At 40.4% G+C, this 22,354-nt stretch overlaps 1 protein-coding gene across 3 annotated transcripts in view; it reads right to left on the bottom strand.

Annotated features, from left to right (window-relative positions):
- The window catches only part of CEP85L (centrosomal protein 85L), a 155,565-nt gene that overhangs the window by 12,334 nt on the left and 120,877 nt on the right, over positions 1-22,354 (bottom strand). For all 3 annotated transcript variants that reach the window (XM_075747973.1, XM_075747972.1, XM_075747975.1), the window contains exons 5-9: positions 9,291-9,408; positions 7,083-7,259; positions 2,346-2,498; positions 1,912-2,066; positions 143-260 (exon numbers count right to left, since the gene is read on the bottom strand). In XM_075747973.1, coding sequence (XP_075604088.1) covers positions 143-260; positions 1,912-2,066; positions 2,346-2,498; positions 7,083-7,259; positions 9,291-9,408 — 721 coding nt within the window. The remainder of the gene's footprint in view (positions 1-142; positions 261-1,911; positions 2,067-2,345; positions 2,499-7,082; positions 7,260-9,290; positions 9,409-22,354) is intronic.

Raw genomic sequence — 22,354 nt, forward strand, 5'->3', positions numbered from 1 at the left:
AAGAAATCTGACTTAGCAACAATTGTATAATTCTTTAGTGAGATATTTATTTTTAAAGTAAAAAAAAAGAAAAAACCCAACCAAAAAAGAAATGCAGGACTCAAGGTTAAAGATTCCACCAGCAGACCATTTGCAGACTAACCTTACTGGCTTTCTCATTCTTTTCTTTGAGACATTCATTCTCACTCTGCAGCTGTTTTGTGTCCAACATGGGAAGGCGAATACCATCTTCCAGGCATTTTTCTACTTTCTGCTGTAAACTGTCATTCAACATGAAAGAAAAATTAGGTGTGCTGACAGAAACCAGAAGGGCTATGTGTTCTAAATAGAAAGTTGCACCATCTTCCAACCAGAGCTGTAAAACCGTACCTAGCCAAATCCAGCCTTATGAATGAGCAAACCAACGGGGACAAATGATGCAAACATTCTAAATTACTGGTTACCATGGCGCTGACAAGAACAGATTCATACAGGAATGGTTTTATGGGCCAGATTCTGTGCTGCATCTCCCAAAAGGCACAGCTTGAGCAGAATGGCATTGGGAGAGAGGGCACCAAGGAGCAAAGAAAAGCTTTGTGGTGTTCACAGCTGCTCTGAGCTACTGGGGGAGGCAAAGCCAGCACCAGCATAGATCAGAGGAGTCTTCAAACCTCTCGGAGCTACAGGAGCTTTAAAATCAGACTCTCACTGGTGTACGTACAACTCAGAGTCCAGAACTGGAGGTTGCACCGAGTACTGGTGGCCTGTACTTTATGCCTTCTGTCACTTGTAAGGGGGAGCATAAAGCCACTCCTGCCAACTGCTCTCACACGAGGGCATGACCTTCAGAACCTCTGTAGCTCAACTCAAGCTCCTAGATGTAGCTAGAGCTTTGCCAGCTCACCTTCTCTCAGAAAGGAAATACATTTTATTGGTGTTAATCTTTCTGTCTAATTTAGAAACCAGAGGCCACCTCAACTATTTGTAGGCTTTCAGAAAAGACAAAATGATCCCCCTCTAGGTTATGAGGGCACGAAGAAAAAAGGCCTTTCAGTGGTAAGATGGAAACAATGTGTCAACAATTTGGCTGGCAAGGTGTCCCAACCAGCTTGCCTTTCATCATGGAAACACTTTCAGACTCCTGTGGCATGCATCTTTACCCAATGGAGGGACAGTGAACTGTAGTAACATCATAAATATGTTACAACATAAATTATTATTGCCCCCTGCTTCCTCCCCCCCGCTCCAGGTTTTTGTGGGGTTTTTTTGGGGTTTTTTTGGGTTTTTTTTTTTACATAAACTTTTAAGTAGCTTCCCTGATCTAAAATGTACCATAGTAACAATGTCTCCATGTCTCATCTGGAATCTTCTCATGGGTCTCTCTCCCATTTGTTTTTTCATAGTTACACAAGTTCAATGGCAGCAGATTAGCTACAGCTAAATCTCCCTGTAAATGCCCCCACCCTCAGTGAAAAGGTAAGAAACTGCTACAATTTATTTAAATCTTTGACCCTTCCCTTGATACATCCATCAGCCAGTATCCAGGGAGCTTTTCCACAGCTTGTGACAGGATTTGTTATCAAATAAGAGTGCTGACAGCCTCTACACAATGCCCCTTTGCCACACATGTTTATTCTATCCTCTATCCAGCAGCAGCCTATGATGCCATTGCAGTGGTGTCCCCTATCTTTAAAAAAAGATACTGAAGAGTGTCCTAGGCAGACTTCTCTGGGGTGTTACTTGCTACTTGACACAAATTAAAATCTGGTCAGATTTTCTATTGAATTACACTGTCACTCTGCACAGTAATATGTTTATGCCATGAAAAAGCATTGGCATTGTAATAGGTTAAGAGTGCAAATAACATTAGGTCTTGACATCAGGTGGGAAAGTACACCCGTCTCGGGGCACAGCCCAAGCAGCTGTTCATACCTCTGTACTGTTGTGACCAGCTCTTTTTCTTTTTTCTTCTGACACACCAGTTGCAATTCTCTCTCTCTGCACTGCGATCGGGCCTCTCCGAGCTTCTTTTCTAACTCAGTCATAGTTTCTTGAAGCTGCTTGTTCTTCTCCTCTAGAATTTGCAGCTAACACAGGTTACATTAGTCAGACACGATGCCACATTAGCAGAAGGGCTTGTGGGTGGCCACAGCCTTGCAGTTACCTTCTGTATAATCTTAGGCCTATTTCACTTATCTGAGTATGAGAATCTCTAACAGCTACAGTCCTTTCTAAAACATTGAAATATTTCTCTTCCTGAACAGATGGGGGAAAAAATATATGTTGAAACAGTAAAAGATTTGACAACAGAAATTAGGGAGCTTACTTGTATTTATAAAATGTAAAACAAACTCCCTTTACCTTACCTGTTTAGTCTGTCCTTCTATATCATCCAGTGTTGGTAGGTCAGCCAGATATTTTTCTAAGGTTTCAATTCGTCTTTGTTTTTCTTTGTTTTGCTCAGACTCTTTCTGGCATTTCTTTTTCAGGCTGTTAATATATCGGTCTCTAGTTTTAAGCTAGAAGAAAATAAGAGTATATGTTTTATGATTACAGTGAAAAATAAACCTGCTTTAGAAGCAGAGGCTGGCCACTCTTCAAGAATTGTATTCTCAACTGCATGAAAGGGTTGGTTACCGCAGAAAACAAAACCCAAGAATGATTAATCCCAGCAGCTCCAAGTCACAGACACACGTGACTTCACAGTTGCTTCACTTCTGCCTAGAACACTCCACGTTTCAGCCTTGCGAACTGAAAACACGACAGTTCAACAGTTAAAATAGTCTTAATATTTTCACCAATGGGGATGTACATAGGCAACAAATGATCTGGAAATATTTTAGTCCTCCTTCTTCCTCTGGCCTAGGAAAACACCTTAAAGTACAGAGACTTAAGAACTTAACCCAACAAGAACTGAAGTGAAAAACCTGACTTTGATGGAGTCTGACAATTACATCAGAGGTCATAAGAACAGAATTAGTGGCTTTCTTAAAGCACCTTTTCTACAGGCATCTTAATTGTCCATCAGCCTGCAAAAGTCTTTTTATATTGTGTTATCTTTGCTTGCACTCCTGGTACTTACTTTCCTTTATTACCTAGGTGAAAAAAGGGGGAAGGAAGACAGGAAAAAGAGTATTTCCCAGTCATAGTACAATTTAATGAAAAACAGAATCTCTATTGCTTGAACCAAGGTGTAGTAATTCACGGATAACACACTCTTGTCAACTACAGTAAATGCAAAACGTACTTTTATTTTGGCGCTACAGACATCCATCTCACTGAGAAATAAATGTGTGACACTCTCAATGTCAGAGATCAGTAACAGAGCCTACCAAAAAGTTTAAGTCAATAATATCTGGAAAGTTTTACCAGAGATAACTGTCAATAACCCTCTATATGGGCCATGAAAATGAGGACTGCCAAGAGGTCGGAAATCTTTATATCTTTTATTTTATTAAGACCTCAAAACTGAACAAAGATTTCAGGCTGCTTTAAAACCTTTCCAATTAGGCAAAGCCCAAGTAAACCCCACATTCAGGAAGGCAACATTGCAACTCAGCCATGATCTTTTGCCACAATACGTGCTTCAGAAGCACAAACTCCCCCCACACCCTAAAGTCTTAAGGCAGTAATATAAAAACACACATGTAAGCCAGCGTTGCACAGTAAGAATTACCAGGAGTCTGACCACTATGTAAGTGAATCCCTTCCCTCTGTTTCTCACATACCACTAAGGATTACAAGTTGAACAGTCAGAATACTCCAGTACTTGTGTGACAATGACGACATGGTTTCCAAATCTTCTTCTTGTTTTGCATACATACCATAGGGAATTTCCTCTCCTGAAATCCTTCTCCTCCTAATAGGTACCAGGTTTGCCTTAGACTGCACCCTGCCCTCTCTAAATCCTCAGCATCACTCCAAGGACTTTTTCTACCTTTTCTCACATGAGAGGGAAAAAAGAAGTTGGGTTTGTTTTTTTTCCATTCACTTTTGCTCACTCTGCTGAGGGGAAAACAAGCTTTGGGGTTTGTTTTTTTTCATTTTCTCCTTCATACATACACCGCTGATGACTTTGTTGGGGCAGGAAAAATAGGAAAGCTCTTGCCCCTTGGCAATTAAACACTAAAAGCAAGGCCACAGAAATCATAGGGGAGAACACTGCTACAAGCTATCAGCAATACCTTTCAGGAGTCCTTCACAATTACCCACAGCAGAGGGAGAAGGAGTAGCCAGCAGGGTACGGGTGTCTGAACTGAACCATTTCCAGCCCAGCAGTCCAATTTCCAGATGAAATGCCTCAGAACTAAAGTGAGGGCTGCAAAATCTACAGATGCCAAGAGGCACATTCATGCCTGGCATAAGGGAAAGGAAGAACCTAGGCACTCATGACATGGACACCGGTGGAGAGTACTGCAGTATCTTCCTTATCAGGCTCCCTCAGCTAGGCAGCTGTGAGGAGCTACCATGACTACCAGCCAGCCACAACAGGGAAGCTTTGTCAGGCTTCTGAAATTTCAGTGCCAACTGAAGAGCCCTCAGTCACCTCAGTCCTACGCTGACTACACACGGAGCCAAGGGGAAAACACACCTCTTCAGGCACCAGTATTATTGGTGAGGTGGTACAAATACTCCTTTGCTTGGTATGTCTGTATGGGGCAAATACAAATATGATGCCAGCAGTGAGCAAAGAGGACCTCTGATATCTGCTGTCCCTGCAGTTTCTCAAAAGGAAAGCATCAAGTTCATCCACCCTAACATTAGAAGGGACACAGCACCTTCAGACCAAGAGGCCTTCTAGCCCAGTATCTCATCTCCAACAGTGGCCATAAACAGATGTCTAGCATAGGTAAGACCAAGAAAACCACATTTTTCCAGCCTCACCTTCCAAGCCTAAGTGCTTTCACCTTAGGGGCTCTCCTAAGGCAGTTACATTTCTGTTCATTTAGAACGAGGCAGCACTTCCATCAACTCATTCATTTTTCCCTTGAGCCCACCTATACTCGTAGCATCCACAACAGCCTTCACAGAGACAATCTACAGGTTTGCTATAGAGAACTGGCATGAGGAATCAGGTCTTTTTGCTAATCATGTACTTGGCTCCTAGAGCTTCACTAGATGTTCCCTCGCTCCTGCAATGGGAGCTGCAGTGAGGAGCTGACTTCCCTCTGTCTTTTCCAGTCTACTTGTGGCTCTGCAGACTCTATCATGATCCCATTCAGTCACTTCATTCCTTCTGTGATTTTCTGATGGATATCTGCCTTGTTGCTTTTCTCTGAACCTTTTCCAGTTCCAATACATCCTGGCTTTATGATGAGGGAGACTCTTCCTAGACTTCTCACCACTGACAAAAGATGGTCAAGGAAACAGGAGTGTTCCTTACATTTTCTTTCCTCCCACCTACACTGAATGGTCACAGCTTGTCCCTTATTGTCAAAAACATACCATCTGTACACTGTATTTAAATATTCTATGTTAAAAGCCCCAATGTAGGAAAACATATTATTTGCAAAAGTGGAGCAGACAGAGAAGTAGAAATGCACGCCAGCAACCTGAACCTAAACTTCTATGTGTTCTTTTAGGCATACACTTACAAGAAAGCTCACCTGAATGTTAACAGTATTTCCCCCACTCCATGGCCAAATCTGTCTCTGGGATGAAAAAAAATTACCCTCTCCAAAGAGACAGGCATTCACTCGGAAACAATCCTAGCACAGCTATTGGCAACAATCCCTCTGATCAGCACAGAAATTGTATTTCTGTCCTGTAGTATCAGTCCCTGACCTGGGACACCAAGCCTTTTGGGCTCTGGGCTGATCTCCTTGTGAGCACAGCAGTGGAACTCAGGAGATGGCTATCCCCAGACTCAGCACCCAGCCTACCGCTCCTGTTACCAGCCTGCCACATCCCTGCAGGAACACAGCACAGCTCCTTCCTCCCTCCCTCAACAGTCTTCCCTCAAACAGACAGACACTAATTTTATTACAGAAACAGATGCTCTCCCTCCCTGCCCTTTCTCTCCTTGAGAGCCTTTTGCTCAGTGCACAGAATGGATGGGCGTTAAGTGGTGAATTAGGACTGTTCAGTGAATCAGGCTCCTAGCTACAGACCATCCTGGTGATACAAGCACTGCTGCACAGGTCCTCACCACTGCCACCACCTACAGCAGCAGTTCCTACACAAGCAGTAAAAGCTGAGACAGGGGGAAGCAGCATCATCCAATGTCTGCCCTTCCTGAACGTTACCCTTAGTGAAAAGCATACTGCAGGGTTCACAGGAAATGGTAAGGCAGAATTTGAGACTAATTATGGGTTGTTCTTTGTCTTCCCACATGCCACTGCACTGTATCATACTGCTCTTACCCCTTGAACCTTCATTAACATACATCTAAGCCCAGTAGTAAGGCCCAGTGATAAAAGAAGAGAAGGTAACAGTGACAATGTATCCCTAAAACATTAATTAGGAACCATTTGGTCAATGGCACGTTCCTGCTTGCAATAAAGGAAGGCTGTCAGGACATTCAAAACTACCCCTGGGTATTGCTTCAGCCTCCAAAGGAATCCCTTGTCAAGGCAGTTCCAAGAACAGAGGCATCTAAGCCCCTTCCTTGTATCAGACTGAAGTCTATTCTGCACATCCTAGCAAAGCTACAAGAGAATCACTCCTGCTGAGTAGGCACATACAGGCTGGTAAGTGCATTTCAAAGCATGAGGCCGACATTTACAAGCCATGCTAAAAATAGGGATTCCATTTTTTACACTCTATGTTTTTAAATGATACTTTATTTACTGTAACAAGCACTTCAAGGTTACATGAATTCTTAGAGCTAAGCAGCTTTTCTTCAAAGCAAATTTAACTCATACCTGGTTAAAGCCATCATCATGATTGCCGTTTCATCACTTGTTAGGATGTATTCACTATAAGTTTAGATTTATCCATTGTCAACACCTACAATCACTAACTATCAATTTTTCTATCACAGATAGTTTAGCTACCTTTTGAAAATAGCTCAGCAACCCACATACTAAGTTGCATTCTAGCAAACAAAATATATGCTGCTATAACAGTGTCAAAAGGAAATTTGGAACATAAAAGATACTTACTTTCTCCTCCATCTTCTTTTTGTCCTCACTAGATTTGTTTGAAATTTGTTTTACAAATTCACTGAGTTGCAATTCCTTATTCTCAGCTGCTGCAACCTTTCGCTCAAGCTCCTCAAGGTGGGACGTTGATCTTTCTGAAACGTGAGGCTGCAGTGGTGTGCTCTCATACTGTGGTTGCTTACAAAAAGAAATAAAATAATCATACAATGAACGTACACGTGCCACCATATACTTCAGCAGCACAGCAGAAAACAGTCCTGCATTTTTTTTCCACTGTCAGGAAGGGTGGGGTTGATTTTTCAAGCATTAAAATATGCAGTAACAGCACGTATTTCAGGAATCTGGAGCAAAAAAAATAAAAGAAGCTGCACACCTTTACATTCACAACACACGCAAATGAACATTGTGGGGACACTTTCCCCTCAGATTTGTAGAAGAGGTGTGACTTTTCTTCCAAAAAAAGCCCCTGAAAATCCAAATAGAAAGTGTTTTTAAAACAAACCACTGCCACCGCATTATCATACCATCCCCTAGGAAAAAAATCCATTCCATAAAATGGCTATGAATATATTACAGTAAAAGATGCTCCAGTCTCAAGATCCTTCTACAGCAGAACATTAGTACTGGTCAAACCTTAGAGCTATCATACCTCAGGTGCAGAAGGGTGAGAGACCTAGAAACTAGAGCTCCAATCAGAAGGCAGGCCTCCTACCTTCTGTCCTGTGTACCAAAACTCTCCTCCCTTTCCATTTCATGCAGTTCAATATTACTCTTCTACCTCCACTGCCCACAGACAGACAAGCACAAAATGGAAATCAACTGCATGCCGGATGAAAAAGGAGATGCATCCCATTAGGCTTTCAGTTTCAAGATTCTTTTAATAACATAAATTGCTATCTTTAAAGACATTATAGAGACAGTTTTTTTAACTAGTAATATTGCTTCAGCAAAGCATTAAAAGAGATTAAAACATTCATTAAAGAAGATCTGCATTTTTAAGTTAATCTTACAGAAGGCACACAAATGAAGCAGAAACCCTAATAAATTATAAATTTTTTTAACTCTTTAAATTATGAAAGATGAGTGCATCTGCTGCTTTATTTGAAGTGTATCATGGTGTACTAAGACATGTACACTAAAATTTCAGTTTCTGCAGTAATTTTTTTTTCTTTCAAAAATATTAATCTAGACAGAATTTGAAAGTATTTTACAAAAGAACTTCTAGGAATGTGGCTTTTGGTGCTTCCAGATATCTGAGGGAGTTTCTGAATACCTAACTTCACACCGAGGCTCTGCTCGAATTTCTCTCCTGTCTCACACAAACCAGATTCTCACCTGATGCACAGCTGTGTTATTCCCAGGACATAATTAACGTCATGCTGAAGTATGCTAGCTGAGATCCTAGTGCAGTGTTTGTGACAGAAAAAGATAAGGTAATAAAAGGGGGACAGAAAAGCTACTTCTCTGCATATCTGCCTTTAACATTCTCTGTCTGCATTGGCTTTTAGATATGCTGAGGTCTGGAGATGGAATTTGTGTGCTGACAGGGTAGCAGTTACAGTCCTCAAACTGATCTGCGTTTTGTGGTTAGGCTATGCTACCTCATCCTTACACTTTGGTATTTGTGCTAGTTAGACAAAAATTAGGACAGGTATGCACAAAATACCACCACACATTCCCTTTCAGACTAAGTGTTCCCTGGGATTAGCAATCCATATCCTTTTCAGGTGTCTTGTGCAAAGGTATTCCAAGCAGACTCTTTGCCTTCTCACATCTCTTCCATCTATTCTATCGATACAATCTAACCACTCCTTTGGGTACTACCTCCTCCTCCTCTTCAGAAAACCTTCCACCAGTTGTTTTCAGATACTCTCTTATCAAACTACTTTATCTCCTAATATCTCCCTGTACAACTGTGCTACATGCACGCTGTTAAACCCTTGCTCCTACAGTGTCACAATCCCTCATTCTTATCAGATTTCAAAATGAGTATGTACATGTTAATGTAACGTAGACTTCTGCAAAGGTAAGGTAAACTACAACACTTAGAGGGTATTCTCCTCTATGCAGTTTACAGCTATACAATTATACAACTATCAATAATCAGAAAAACTCTAAATTTTGGCCTGCAGTAAATTGTGAGCATGCTTTCAGGTGTCAGTTACTGGGCAATGGAAAGCTTTGCTAAAAGAAAAGTATCCATCCTACCTGCAAATTAGTCATGTACGGTTCTTCGCAGTTCACAAGATGGCTCAGTCTTGCGTGTTGAGCTCGTAATTCATTCTCCCTTATCTTCTGATGTAAATTGTTAATTTGCTGCTTTTGCCTGTAACACACAGATTTTATTTGAAAAGAAAGGGAATGGAATAGAGATTAAAAAAACCATAGATCTTAAGACTTATACTGAAAAATACTGTAACAATGCTATTCAACTGCCCTGGATCTACATTAGCTGTGGTTTTTTTCCCACTGCAGCCAGACTGCAACTAGTCTAGTTTACCATTAGAACTGGAATCTTATCAGGATATAAGCAATTAAACTACAGCTGCCATGTTACTTTAACTTAAGCATACCCCAAAGGGTCTGTGGTCAATCGGCAATAATAAGCAAATCTTGTAGAAATATGATTTGAAAAAAAAATCTATCAGTTTTGTGGAAGTTGAGGGAGGCTTCTGTTGTCATTTGCTCCTACGGCCAGAAGTATAGGAAAAAGTATATAGAAAGCAGAATGAAAGCAAACAAGTCTTGCACATACATTTTACCTGGACTTCTGCTCAGCCCCTCTCTCTTGCCAGAGATGACTTGTAACACGGGTTAAAGAGATTTACAAATCAAGGGGAGCAGAAAGAACTTAAGAAGAAAAAGTCATTATAGAAGCATAGCTTTCCTGGAAGGTCTGTCTTTTTGCTTTGCTTAAGACTTTCTCAGTCAACTGCTTTACATAAGATATACCCTACCCCTAGGGCAAAATACCACACTGCATACTAAACCAGAATTAACCTCTTACACCAATTGCTTGGCCAGTGTACAGCAGAAACAGTATCACTATTATATCACTATTTAATTATATCACAAATTATATCACTGTTTAAATCATGACTGCATTTGAATTAGCATGACTGCCGGGCAAAGCCAGGTCTCAGCCTCAGTCCACATTACAGCCCTGTGAGGTGAGCTGCACTTGCTATGGAGAGATGGGCACCTCAGTAACTAACTCCAGAATGCTGTCAGCACCCATCCAGAAACACACGTAGCAACCTTAACTTAAAACCAATTTCACACACTCCTTTAATTTCCCTTTTTCCTTCTTTTTTATACTAGGACATTTTTGCATGCAAGCATGAAATTGTTTCTCAAAGCTTCACCTCTAAGCATGCAGTATGATTGACTTTTCTGGAAACAATGATGCTGAACCAAGATGACTAAACCCAATCTTAAGAGGAAGTAAATGGCAAATACAGGTTCGCTTTAAGGGAGAAGACCTGTCTGTGCACACATTGGAAAAGCAAATCCTCTGAAAGTGTAGAAAAAGGTCAAAGTTGGTTTGCTTTTTTTAAATTTGGGGAGGATTGTGTTTAGGAAGAACATCTGGGAAATGTTATCATGAGTATATGAAATATGTATTACACAATCTATAAACAAACACAAAAGATGTACTAACACAAAAGATGTATTAGTTGAAAAGATGCCAAATGCAAATTTTAATAGGAAAAATAAGATGCAAAAACCTAATTAAAGGGAGTATTTTAGCCACATACATTCTCCTAGCTAGTCATCAGCCAACTGTATCCCAATTATTTGGTTTACAAGAGGAATTTAATATTTCAAAAATAGTGAATATATTAGAAGTTAAACTTTTAAGCTATATACTTTACAGAAGACATGATGCATGCCTACAGAACATCTTAATGTTTCCCTCTTTTCGTATCTATAAAGAATAGCAATGAATGGAAAAACAGTATAAAGAAGTTGCAATTTGGTAGTACCTTAGAACAATTCACTGAATTCATAAAAACAGAGCAACCAAATGTATTTATGTGACTCCATACCAAGTCTTAAAATATTCTGAATCACCACAGGTGATTTTGAGGCTTCCTTCTTCTGTTCCACTATCCAGATGGAACAAAATTGTACAAACATAAAAGGAGTCTGTAACACTGAAAGACTATGTACAGTCCTGCTTGGCGTCTGTATGATGGCACTACAGACAAAAAGCTTCAAACTTATTTTGGAAGAAGCAGATTTGAAGATTAGGTAAAAGAATATGCTCTTAACTTGTAACAAACCTTGTATGAGACAAGAGTTTGTATAATTGTATGAGAAAATAAAAGCCTTGATTACTTCTGTGCATGCTTGGTCACAGAAGCCAGAATTATTTATTGTAAGTTGTCTTAACCTATGAACAGAAGTAATTTTTCATTTTTTATCACCTTATGACTTACGAGACAGATCTATTAAAATATCTTTGCCCCATGTGTTTTAAAATTATTTATCCATTTGCCACTCATCCCTTGAGGGAACTACGTGATTTTCTGTTTGTGGCTGATATTGTAACTTAGCAGTGCCTTCCCTCACAGGCAGGATTTGAACAGCCTGAACTGAACACTACAGCCTGGAGTAAATGTTTTAAAATATTTTTGAGCTTCCAGTGTAGTTTGAACTACATTACCATATTTCCTTTCATAATCCTTTCCCTACCCTACCAAATCCCTGCAGGAAAAAAGGTGAGACAAATTAATCCATGATGAAACAGAGCTGCGCTAGCACAAAGTGTAACTAGCTTGCTTCTTTTCACTCTGCAAAGCATGAAACTCTCGACCGTTATAAAACCTTGCCAACAAAACACACCGTAGAAATGTTTTAAGGCTGTGTAGATCCCACACAACTTCTTCGCATAACCACCTCTCTGAAAATATCATTAACCTCATGGCACCCAGAAACAAAAATTCCGAAAGCAGCCCAGCAGTCACAAGCAGAATAGAAGATAAACACCATAGAAACATATTTACTATTTACATACAGTCCTATAAGTCTTTGGAGACTTCATACCAGATGCATTTTATCACTGATGTTCTCATATGCTAAGACAGTTTTAATCCTCTGTTAGCCCACAGCTGTTACTATTAATCCACTGCATAACCACAGGCTGTGAGCTTTATTTAAAGGGAGTGTAGAAAGTTCAAATGCTCTCACAAACACAACTCACGTATTACGGCAGGAATACTGTCCCCAGAAGCCTTCCTATTGCCAATCAATCATCCCAGCACTTTAAAAAAAAGAAAACCAACCCAACCAACCTTCAGCATTTAGGTGCTTTCAAGTTTCTGCTCAGATACATGGCAACTGCCACTGTGGGTAGGCCAAAACCAGATATAGATAATCCTGGAAGAGGGATTTTACCTTCCAGACAGCAATGCTACTCTCACCCTGTATTTTTATAACCTTGTGCTCATCCTCCGTGTTCGCAGAGGGCCAGACTAGAGCAGACTAAAAGTCTCTAACTTGTGACCAATGTTGGCAAACTGTCCTCCACTCTTCCCTTTCTCTGATCAGCTGCTAGTACCACCAAGCCTCCCCAAGGGTTCAAGATGTTTTAAAAAGAAAAAAAATATTAACTTTTTTTTTTTTTTAAAATGCTATAGACACTGGAGTCATGCAGCTGCACTGCATCACTCTGACCTACTCCTTTACCTGTAACTTTCAACACAGTAATCTGCAATCACTCAGTCTTACACAGGACCGAAGCCTCCAGACATCGAGCTCCTCAACTTTGGTGATTCCAGAAGCCACTTGCATATGAGTGGGCACGGGCTGTGCCCTGAGCTCAAGGCATGGGGAAATCTGACTGGAGCCCATCCTTGAGAGTCACATTTACAGAAATCAGACTGTAGCTCACACAACCAGGTTCAGTGAAAATACCGTACCTAGGTACAATAGAAACTGCTCTCCTTCACAAATTCCTATTTGTTTTCCATGAGTGAATGTTACAGTTCTATGTTGATGGCAAAGTAAGGGTTAATGGCATATTACGTGAATGTCACAGGACTCCTCGCATGGTTTCATTCAGTTCCTGTGTCCAGAGAAAATACTCTATTTCACTTCAAGTGTCTGTCTTGACACATCCCTTCCCCTTACACTCAGACTTAAGGAGAAGAGAAAAGGAGGCAATACCCTGCTCTAACATTATCAACCAACCAAAGGGACTCAGAGGAGAAAAGTTTGTTTAGGAAAAAAAAAAAGTTGCAAAAGGCAGGAAAGAAAAGCATCCTTTTGGGAGGGACATTTAAAAGTGTTCCTTATTTAAATTTATGTTTCAGAAGAAAATGTCACTAAAAGATGTATAAACTTTAACTCTTCTATCCAATCAATTAATACAAACATGATACTAATAACATTGTTTTCACAAACACTTCTGGCACAAATTGTTTGAGCTATCCCCCAAGGTGTAATATTGTCTTCAGGAATGGGGGGTGACGGTGCAGAAGCAAACAGACAAAAAGAGAATTGAAACTCCTTTGAACTAGAAGATTGTCTGGTATGTAGAAGACCATTGCAGTTACTCACAGAAGAATTCAGCACTGCAGACATTGTCTTGTATTTTTCTTCAGATACTATGATTTTAAGGCTTTTTGCCTCAGAAGCAACCTGCTTGTTGTATTCTCATTATTATTATTATCATCGCTATTATTTTTCACCTAAAAATTTCACTGATAGCCTGGACTATGCCTTTTCACCTCATTTTCTGAGCCTCCAGCCATAATTTATAAATATCTTGAGATCAAATCTTCCATGTGCTGCTCCCAGGTACATTCTTTCCAGGGGAACTGAGCTGAAGTGACAGGTTATCCAACATACACGAGTCGAGCGGTGGCTACATGTTCTATGGTCCCCTATAACAAGCTCTTTTGTCCCAATTCCCACATGTTAGTTATTTACCTGCTAGCTAGATTATTTACAGAAAACCCTACTATTTTCACCAAGTAATGACGTTGGCTTACTTCCAAGTCTTGTAAAACACACACATCTTTTGTTACCTTTTCTTCTATTTCCTCAAGCATTCTTTATTTTTGTAAACAAATTTCAAGGCTTCAGTCATGTTTCACTACTGCAGATCAATGATACTTTGTAAGGAAGGAAAAGTTAAATACCTGTCATAGCAGATCATACCATTCTCTCACCTTTCCCAGAATTAACAACTATTATCCCTACACGAACCACTGGTACTAGAGACCAAGCTACCTAAGATGTTGATTCTGTGTAAATATTTTTATGGTGTTTAAGAACAGTAGTTCTCCTTATCTGACTTCCTGCCTGCCACAGGTACTTCCATTCCCACACAGTAACCTCTGCGTTGAGCCCAACAATTTAAATCAAACTGAAGCACGTCAATCATCAGGAAGCTAAGAGCCCACACTCAAAGGACTGAAACCGATGAAGTGACATACAGACAGCATGGCTATGACAGATTTCTGCCAATGTTCTTTACTGTAGAAGAAAAGCAAAAACCCTCAATCCTGAATGCCACTATGTTTGGGGAGAAAGTAAATTCTGAGCATCAAGCATACGAGAAGGGTGGTTCACTAAATCCGGTTCAAACTTCTGTCCTTCTGATGCTAAGGGGATGGGGGACAAAAGTAGATCCCAATTTAACCAATTACCTAAGACAAAAACCACTCTTTTTAAACCCTTGCAAACAGCAAAACAGCTTACCACTTTTCTCTTGTAATGACCATTACTGTGCCCTAACGTCAAGTGTTTCTAGCTTGCCTAAAGCCAAGTCTGTAAATAGGCAGCTCACTTTCAGTTGGTATAGGCAGATGACAAGAAGAAAATGCACTAATACTGTGCCGCCTTGTCTGTTTGGGGAGAGGCTGTCAGTGTCCTCCCAGCGCCCTGGACATCAACTCTTAGCACCTCTTAGCACAGTCTTGTGGTAATATGAACGCTAGCCCTGAGCAGAACTGTGAGGTTGGAACCTGGAGCTGGGATGACACTGAAGGCGAGGGAATGACTAGGGAGAGCTGGTGAGGAGGAGAGGCAAGAGTCTGGGCAGCACTGCTGCAGCTCTCCTTCCCCTCCATGGCACACCATGGGTACTTCCCAGACAAGCTGCCACAGCTGGAACCGTGACCTCCACTGTGGCCCACCCCGGCAGCACTATGCAATCAAGAGAGTTAGTGCTCTTCTGCACATCAGTGAAGGCAGAAAAGCAGGCCAAGTGCTGGCCTCGGTGATGAGAGCATCACCTCACTAGGACATTTGTAAAGGTCAGACTCAGAAAACACTTAAAGGCGGGCTAGGAAATGACCAAAAAAGGCTTCACATGTGTGTTTCAATTATGGCTCTGCTAAATTTGCAGTCTCTCTGCCCATGGACAGTAAGGGGCTGCTTCTGGTGGTGCATATTCCCTGTGCCACTATTCTCTGCAGACAAACATGGGGAAGACAACATGCTATGCCCCATGAAATGGCAGCCAAGCTCCCTCCAGCCTGGATGACTGTGACTCTACTTTCAAAGGTGGCTAGAATCCAGAGGAAGACTCCTGGTGCCACTTGACACTAACTGGATCCATTTAAATGAGCAAAAAGTTACAGCCATAAGAGTGAAGTATCAATTATCAATTGCAGGGGGTGGGTGGGGCGGGGTGTGTGTACCGATCTTGATTTTGATTAATTTGTAGTTCTGTCCTTTAGCTCAAACAATCGCCTTTGAAAGCTCGAGTCAGCACAAAGGACATGGGAGAGCAGAGAACAGCACTCAGCTCAACATGCACAAGCCTGCACTGTCTTCAGAGACCAGCATTAATAAACAAACTGCTTAACATACAAACTGCTTCTCTGTATGTCTCAAAAACATTAGTAAAGCATAACTGACATTCACATCATTTTCTCATATCCACACAGGGCAAGTGAACTGTGGACACGTGCTTACACAGACACTCATATATGCATTCGTCTGGAAATAAAGCACATTTTCTTCAACCTGTGACCAACTTATCTGTTCTTCATAAACCCATCTTATCCCCCACGTACTCTAACATGAAAGAGCTTTTAGAAACCCACGTCTGTCAGAGAAGCACTTCTTCCCCTCAACTTTTAAGAGACTTAAGTTAGTGTAAATCTAAGTCCTGTACTACAAGATACAGGTCCAGTATCTTCAAAAACTTCAGGGACTTTAGAATAGAGCTTCCTCCACCACAGAAGGGACACTAGTAACTTCATAATAAACTAAATGACAAATGATGCTTACCTTCAAAAGTCATGAGTTAACGAGAAAGAGTTGCTTTAGATGAAAATGCCTGAGCAGGTTTTCTCAGAATCAAGATGCAAAGTAAAATATAATACGGATCCTTCTGTATTACAAATATAATTTATTCCACTGGGCAGTTGGAGGTATGCTGCTTTGTTGTGTTGCTTAAGAAGCTGGATACTAATTTTTATATCCCTTTGTTTTAAAGGCATAATCTCTTGGGACCACAAGTCCAGACATGCAGAGTACTGATAGGGAAAGAGATCGGTAGTAAACAAAGTCCTAAAAACAATGCAAATACATTTTTTCATAATTTGTAAGATAATGCCAAAGAACTCCAACATCAGCAAAGCTCATAAGAAAAGATGATCTCAAGTTTCCTATGCAATAAAGTCTGAGTTTTTTGTGAAATTAAAAGCCTGCAGTTCAAAATGAATACTACCTTTCCACCAGGCACAGGAGAACTTATCTTGAAGACAAAGATGGGAATGCTACCTCTGGGAGTCAAGTCTGGATTGATTTTTTTTTTTTTAATGACTTTTCTGCATTGCATGGAAGTTTGAAATGCTAGCCTGACGCACGGGTGGTAAGCTAGTGCTGAAGCAAGGCAGGCAAGAGCACAGTCAGCAACTGTACTCTACTTTCTCAAATGCTCTGGGCTACTTAGTAAAGGGGATAAGAGGCATGAGTGGGACACAGACACAACTGTCAGCTCAGACAAAGGACTGCATCCTCCCCCCCATGGTGGGAGGTTTTCAACTTCTGCAGTCTCCTCACAGGATGAATACAGAGCAAGCCCTGCACCTCCCCTGCTGTTATCAGCTCTGCCAAATACTACAACTTCCTAAAAATATTTAAAACTGAAAATGGCTCAGCACTAGTTCCACAGAAAAGAATTTGGGACCACAGCTGACCAAAACTACACCACGTCACTGCCAAAAGCAGACACTACACAAGCATGGCCAGCGAGAGAGACAAGTGCTCAGCTGGAGGGAGGCCTCAACTGGCCAGTTTGGACACTTCAGGGAAAATGTACTAATCAGCTGGAGAGATCTCATGGAATAACAAAAGCTACCAGAGATCTAGAAAACATGACCTATGAGGAAAGACTAAGTCATATTAGGAAAAGTTTTCTAATGTTTCAGCTAATTAATCACCAAACTGTCCAAACCAGAAAGGTTGTAGAACATCTGCTGTTATAGAAGACAATAGCATAGATACCTACCAGGAGTGACACCACTACAGCTTGTCCTCCCTAGGGCCCAACAGATAGGTCCCTTCGAGCCCTACATCCTCTCATTATTGCCATGATTTAGGTTATAATATGAAAACTAATGATAACAAATTTCATTTCATCGATATTACTAGAATTCACCTCTGAAAAGATGAACTTTAAAAACTGCTAAAATAATTACTCTGTAACTAAATCTTCCTGAAAGTTTACAGAAGTCTCACCCACAAATTACCTGGGTGATTGGTGACATCAGAAAAAGATAAATGCATCTTTTTCAAACTATTATTGCAAGTAGAGTATATTTTACACAGCAAGACACTCTGAGGAGGTTCCTTACAGCCCTCCTCCCTGCACAGGACTCCCAGTTACACATGCATGTGCTCGGACCTTGGGTGGTGTAAAGTTTCCAAGCTTCCTCAAAAATGACATCAAATTATCACTCAAGTGGATATGCTAATGCTGCAGATCTTAACAGACCATCCCAAATTAAGAGAATTACAGCTTTACACTAGCAGTAACACCAGCACTATCAGAGCACATAAGATTGATGGCAACTACTGAAGTCACGACAATTTGATATGAGGCAAAGAAAATCTAATTCTATTGTCCCAATGAAAACATCTAAGCATCATTCAGCTCTGGATGGAAAGCTAATGTTTTAGCAACTGTTTTAAGAATGTAAGTGCTATTATGCCCTGAGGAATGACAGCTATTCACTAAAATTATACTTCTATATCTACCTTTCCTTAAAAAGCTGTTCAAATGCCCTCAAGCTGCCTGGAAGAGAATGCTGCATGCACAGTGTTATTCTCAGCAGCTTATGTCATATGTTCAGATATTTGGCATTTATTCATGTACCCCCTATATGCAGTCCCTGCCAAACAAACAGTGCCAGGACCACACTAGAGACATCTACAGTGGCTGGCCAGTCTCAAGAGACATTTGCAATTGTACCAAACACTGTAATTTCAGTGTTGCGAATGTGCTGAACAGAGGAGCAACACAAAGAATTAAAATCTAATGCCATAATTTTCTAAACCAATACAAACACTGTTGGCTCCCTCTGGTGCTAAATATAATGTAGTGTTATGAACTAAACCGCCAGAGAAGTAAGGCAACAATATAATCCAATTATTTTGTACAGTAGGTGACAGACATTCTAGTAATAAGTGTTATGGCAGCAGATTTCCTCTTACAGACAAAATCCTTAAGCCCTGGTTCACAGCCTGTACCAACAGCTCTTACGGGGAGAAAACACGACACACACCTCTGAAAGGTGTGACACCGTCTGCACACACGCCAGGCTCCCCTCCTCATGCCATGTTTGCACTTCCTAAAGTATGGTCTCCATCCCATTTTTTTAAGAGCAAACTTAAAAACTACTTTCAGGCTCCAATTCATTAAGTTGGCAGTGATTCTTTTGAGTAGTTTTAAAAAGCAAACCAAAGCCACTTTTAAACCCACCCATTTATGCTATTGTGTACATTTATATTTAAAAATATGCATTTGTTACGCCAAACAGACTACACTAAATCAATTTTAACTAATCTACTACTAAATGTGCTGTTCAACACAGTGTATAGAATGAAAATCAAGCCATTTGTTCTATTCACAGACACAAGTGGCTGTCTACGTTTTTAAAAATTCTATTCATGGCTTTGAATTTCCAGTGACACACCGAAGTATCCAAGTATGAAGATTCACATTGTAAGCCTTATTCCTTGAATCAATTTTAATGACTACTTGAAACTTGCTTGCAGCTATTCTAAACTGTTAGATTTCCGATGCAAAACAAAGAAGTTCAATAATCTAATGCGGAAGGTCTGGATTTTTGTTGCCTTTTTAACATTGTGTGGAAAGAAGGGAAACAGGCAGCAGGTTTCTTTCCCTCTCCTAATCCTCCTCCCTTTTTTAACAAGGTAAAGGTAGAACAGCTTAAGGATACTGCCCCATACAGTACTGCCCCATTTCCTACTTAACAGACTTAAGCACCACTATGCAGAACAAGGTGTGCAGTGTGAAGCAATGGTAATCTCCTCCACCTCCCGGATTAGCAGTGTCCCACTGCAATTCCCAACAGAAGAGGGGTTAACCTTAAAAAAAACTGGGTAATGACCCTGTGGTTGAAAGGGAGGCTGGTGACAAGGGCAAGAAAATGGTGTTCCCAGTGTGCTTCTTTTCATCCAGCTGTTCCTTCTATCAGTCAGCAGCAAACAGCTGGGTCTGGAGCACTATGCCAGTCCCGCTCCTCTGGCTTCCAGAGAGCAGAAGGTTAACTCATCTCTCCCAAGATCTGTCCCCTCAGATTTAAACAAGACTTCCTGGCATCCTCCAGTTACCAGTTTGTAAATTCAGCATGAGATATGACTTAAGGAGACTATACCTTTTAAAATCCTGTGAGAACCACAGGTACAAAGGGCTTCTCAGCAAACACCTACTACCAAACCTCAGCTAACAAAAGAATTCCTCCTGAAAAATTTATGCCTGAAAGCATAAATTCTGTAATTTAACTACCACCATCTTGAATCCTAATTAACAACATTTTAGCAAACTCTGTATTTTTAATTTAGGTCACTATTCCCAAATAAATTCAAATTCTGAAAAGAAGTTTAAAGTAAGCTCAGGAAGACCAAGAGCTGGAAGACTTAGGTTTACTCCCAAACATCATCTTGACTCTCAGTGCAAGGCCTTGAGTCTCGACGTGTTAAATATGGGTAGTATCAAATTTTCACTTAGTGCCTTGAAGAAAGGTATAATTCACACTTAAGTCTTATTAATACCACATCTAATAATAAATTTAACATTAATGCTTTGTAATAGAGTTCTATTTCTAGGATATTGAACAGCAGCTATGTACCATTTTCTCCATGACTGAAACCAAAAATATTTTTGTCAAAGAAAATACTACCTCTTCTTTAAAAAACCCAAACAAAAAACCTTCAAAACCAAAACAACAAACAAAAACTTGTTGTAAAATCTTTTTAAATATGCAACATCACTTTGCACTAATTTTAAATAATCCATCTATTTTATTTCATTTTAAAATAACAACTTCTAAGGCAAATAATTTGCCCAAATGGAGGCTCAATATTCAAAAAAGAGTCTTGTCTGTGATGTATTATTATACTGCATTATTATAATTTACAACATGCTTAACTGTAACATCAAGTGTCTACTTAAAGGAAATGACTGTAACATCACTAAGTGGTCTTTGTTTCACTTCAATAGCTTCCAGAGCATATTTTGCCCTCTCAGTTAAATGAAAAGGAATCATCTCAACCGACTTCTGGTCTGAAATCCAGAAAGAACTGTATTCACTATCATTAAGTCGCATGAAAGTATGACTTGTACAAAAAAAAGAACCAGCACACTGCCATTGGAAATCAAGAAATAGCTTTTCTTCCTCAACATGGATAGTATCAAGTAACAGTAGTAGCAACTAGGTTACAAACTGCCACTTCAGAAACTTCATCCTGTAAAATTTGTAAACACATTTCCAGTGTGAGAAGAATAATGTGAATGCCTTTTCAGTTGCCATTGTATAACAAGCCTTCATGTAGAGTGCATAGGATTATACGCTCAGCAGAGGCACCAAAGACAGTCCCTTGCCATGATGGGCGCCAGCCTTGCAAATGCTGCTGATGGCTTGGGCCCTGAGAGGTGGGCTGCAGCTTACACAGCGTTACTACTGATATAGCAAGCCTGAAAAAAACCCTGGAATTTGGACAGCCTTTAAGCAGCTGATCAAAAGGCTCTGACAGAGGAGATCTAAGAAACGGCTAAGGATGTTTCCATTCAACTGATCTCCCTTGGGAGATCACCACCTCTGCAGGAGAGCTGGCAGAGTGGGATGGTGTGCCCATGCCCCAGATGCTGCAGTTGGTAACTTTGCGTACCATCTTCAGAGGCAGGTAAACGCACACCAATATGCCACATCAAATTGCGGAAGCCGATGCTGACCTTCATCACTACAACGCCAGCAGAGGAACTGGTCAGATTGCTAGGGGCCAGAAACACCTTAAATCTCTGCAATTCCTTGCTCTGTTGCAATAGAGGACGGAAGAGATCTTCCACAAGCATAATTCTCCTGGTCTCAAAGTAAATTATGCCCAAGTGGTCTATATCCACCCATTAAAAGAGAGGAACTGCTAGATGAAATATGAAAACATTCATAATAGATGCCTGACATTCCTGTGATCAACATACACCTGCTTTACACAATTCTCCTCACGCTGTGGAGCAAAATATCAATAAGAGGGCACAACTATTTCAAGATCAGAACAACCACTCCTCTTTCAGCCACGAGCCAAGAGTTTATTATTAAAACACAGACTAAGCCAAATGATAATTATGTCAAATATAAAAATGCCCTTCCTAAATGTCCTACATCCAAACTCTGCAGCTCCTGATGACATCTGCTAATTTAGTGTAAGCTTCATTAAGCTCAAGCCCTTTATTAAAAGCACATTTTCCTCATTAAGGCTTCATTTTATTCAAACATCAAGAACTCCAGAAATTACTTCAGATATACTAGAAACTTAACAGCAGTGAGTTGCTGCCAAGGCCCATTTCAGATTGATAGCAATTTTAATAAGAAGCGACGTATTTACTGACATACAGATCCTGGATTTAATATTTTATTATCTGAATAATTTGCATAAGCATTTGAATAAGATTTTACCACTGAATGTTGCTGCAAAGGTCAATTTCTCAAAGCTTTATCAACCGGCTTCAAATATATTGCATTTCTGTACTTGTCATGGAAAAGAAAACCAGGGCAATGCAGTTT

This window comes from Balearica regulorum, chromosome 3 (genome assembly GCF_011004875.1).
Source record: "Balearica regulorum gibbericeps isolate bBalReg1 chromosome 3, bBalReg1.pri, whole genome shotgun sequence".
In the NCBI taxonomy this organism is placed as follows: domain Eukaryota; kingdom Metazoa; phylum Chordata; class Aves; order Gruiformes; family Gruidae; genus Balearica; species Balearica regulorum.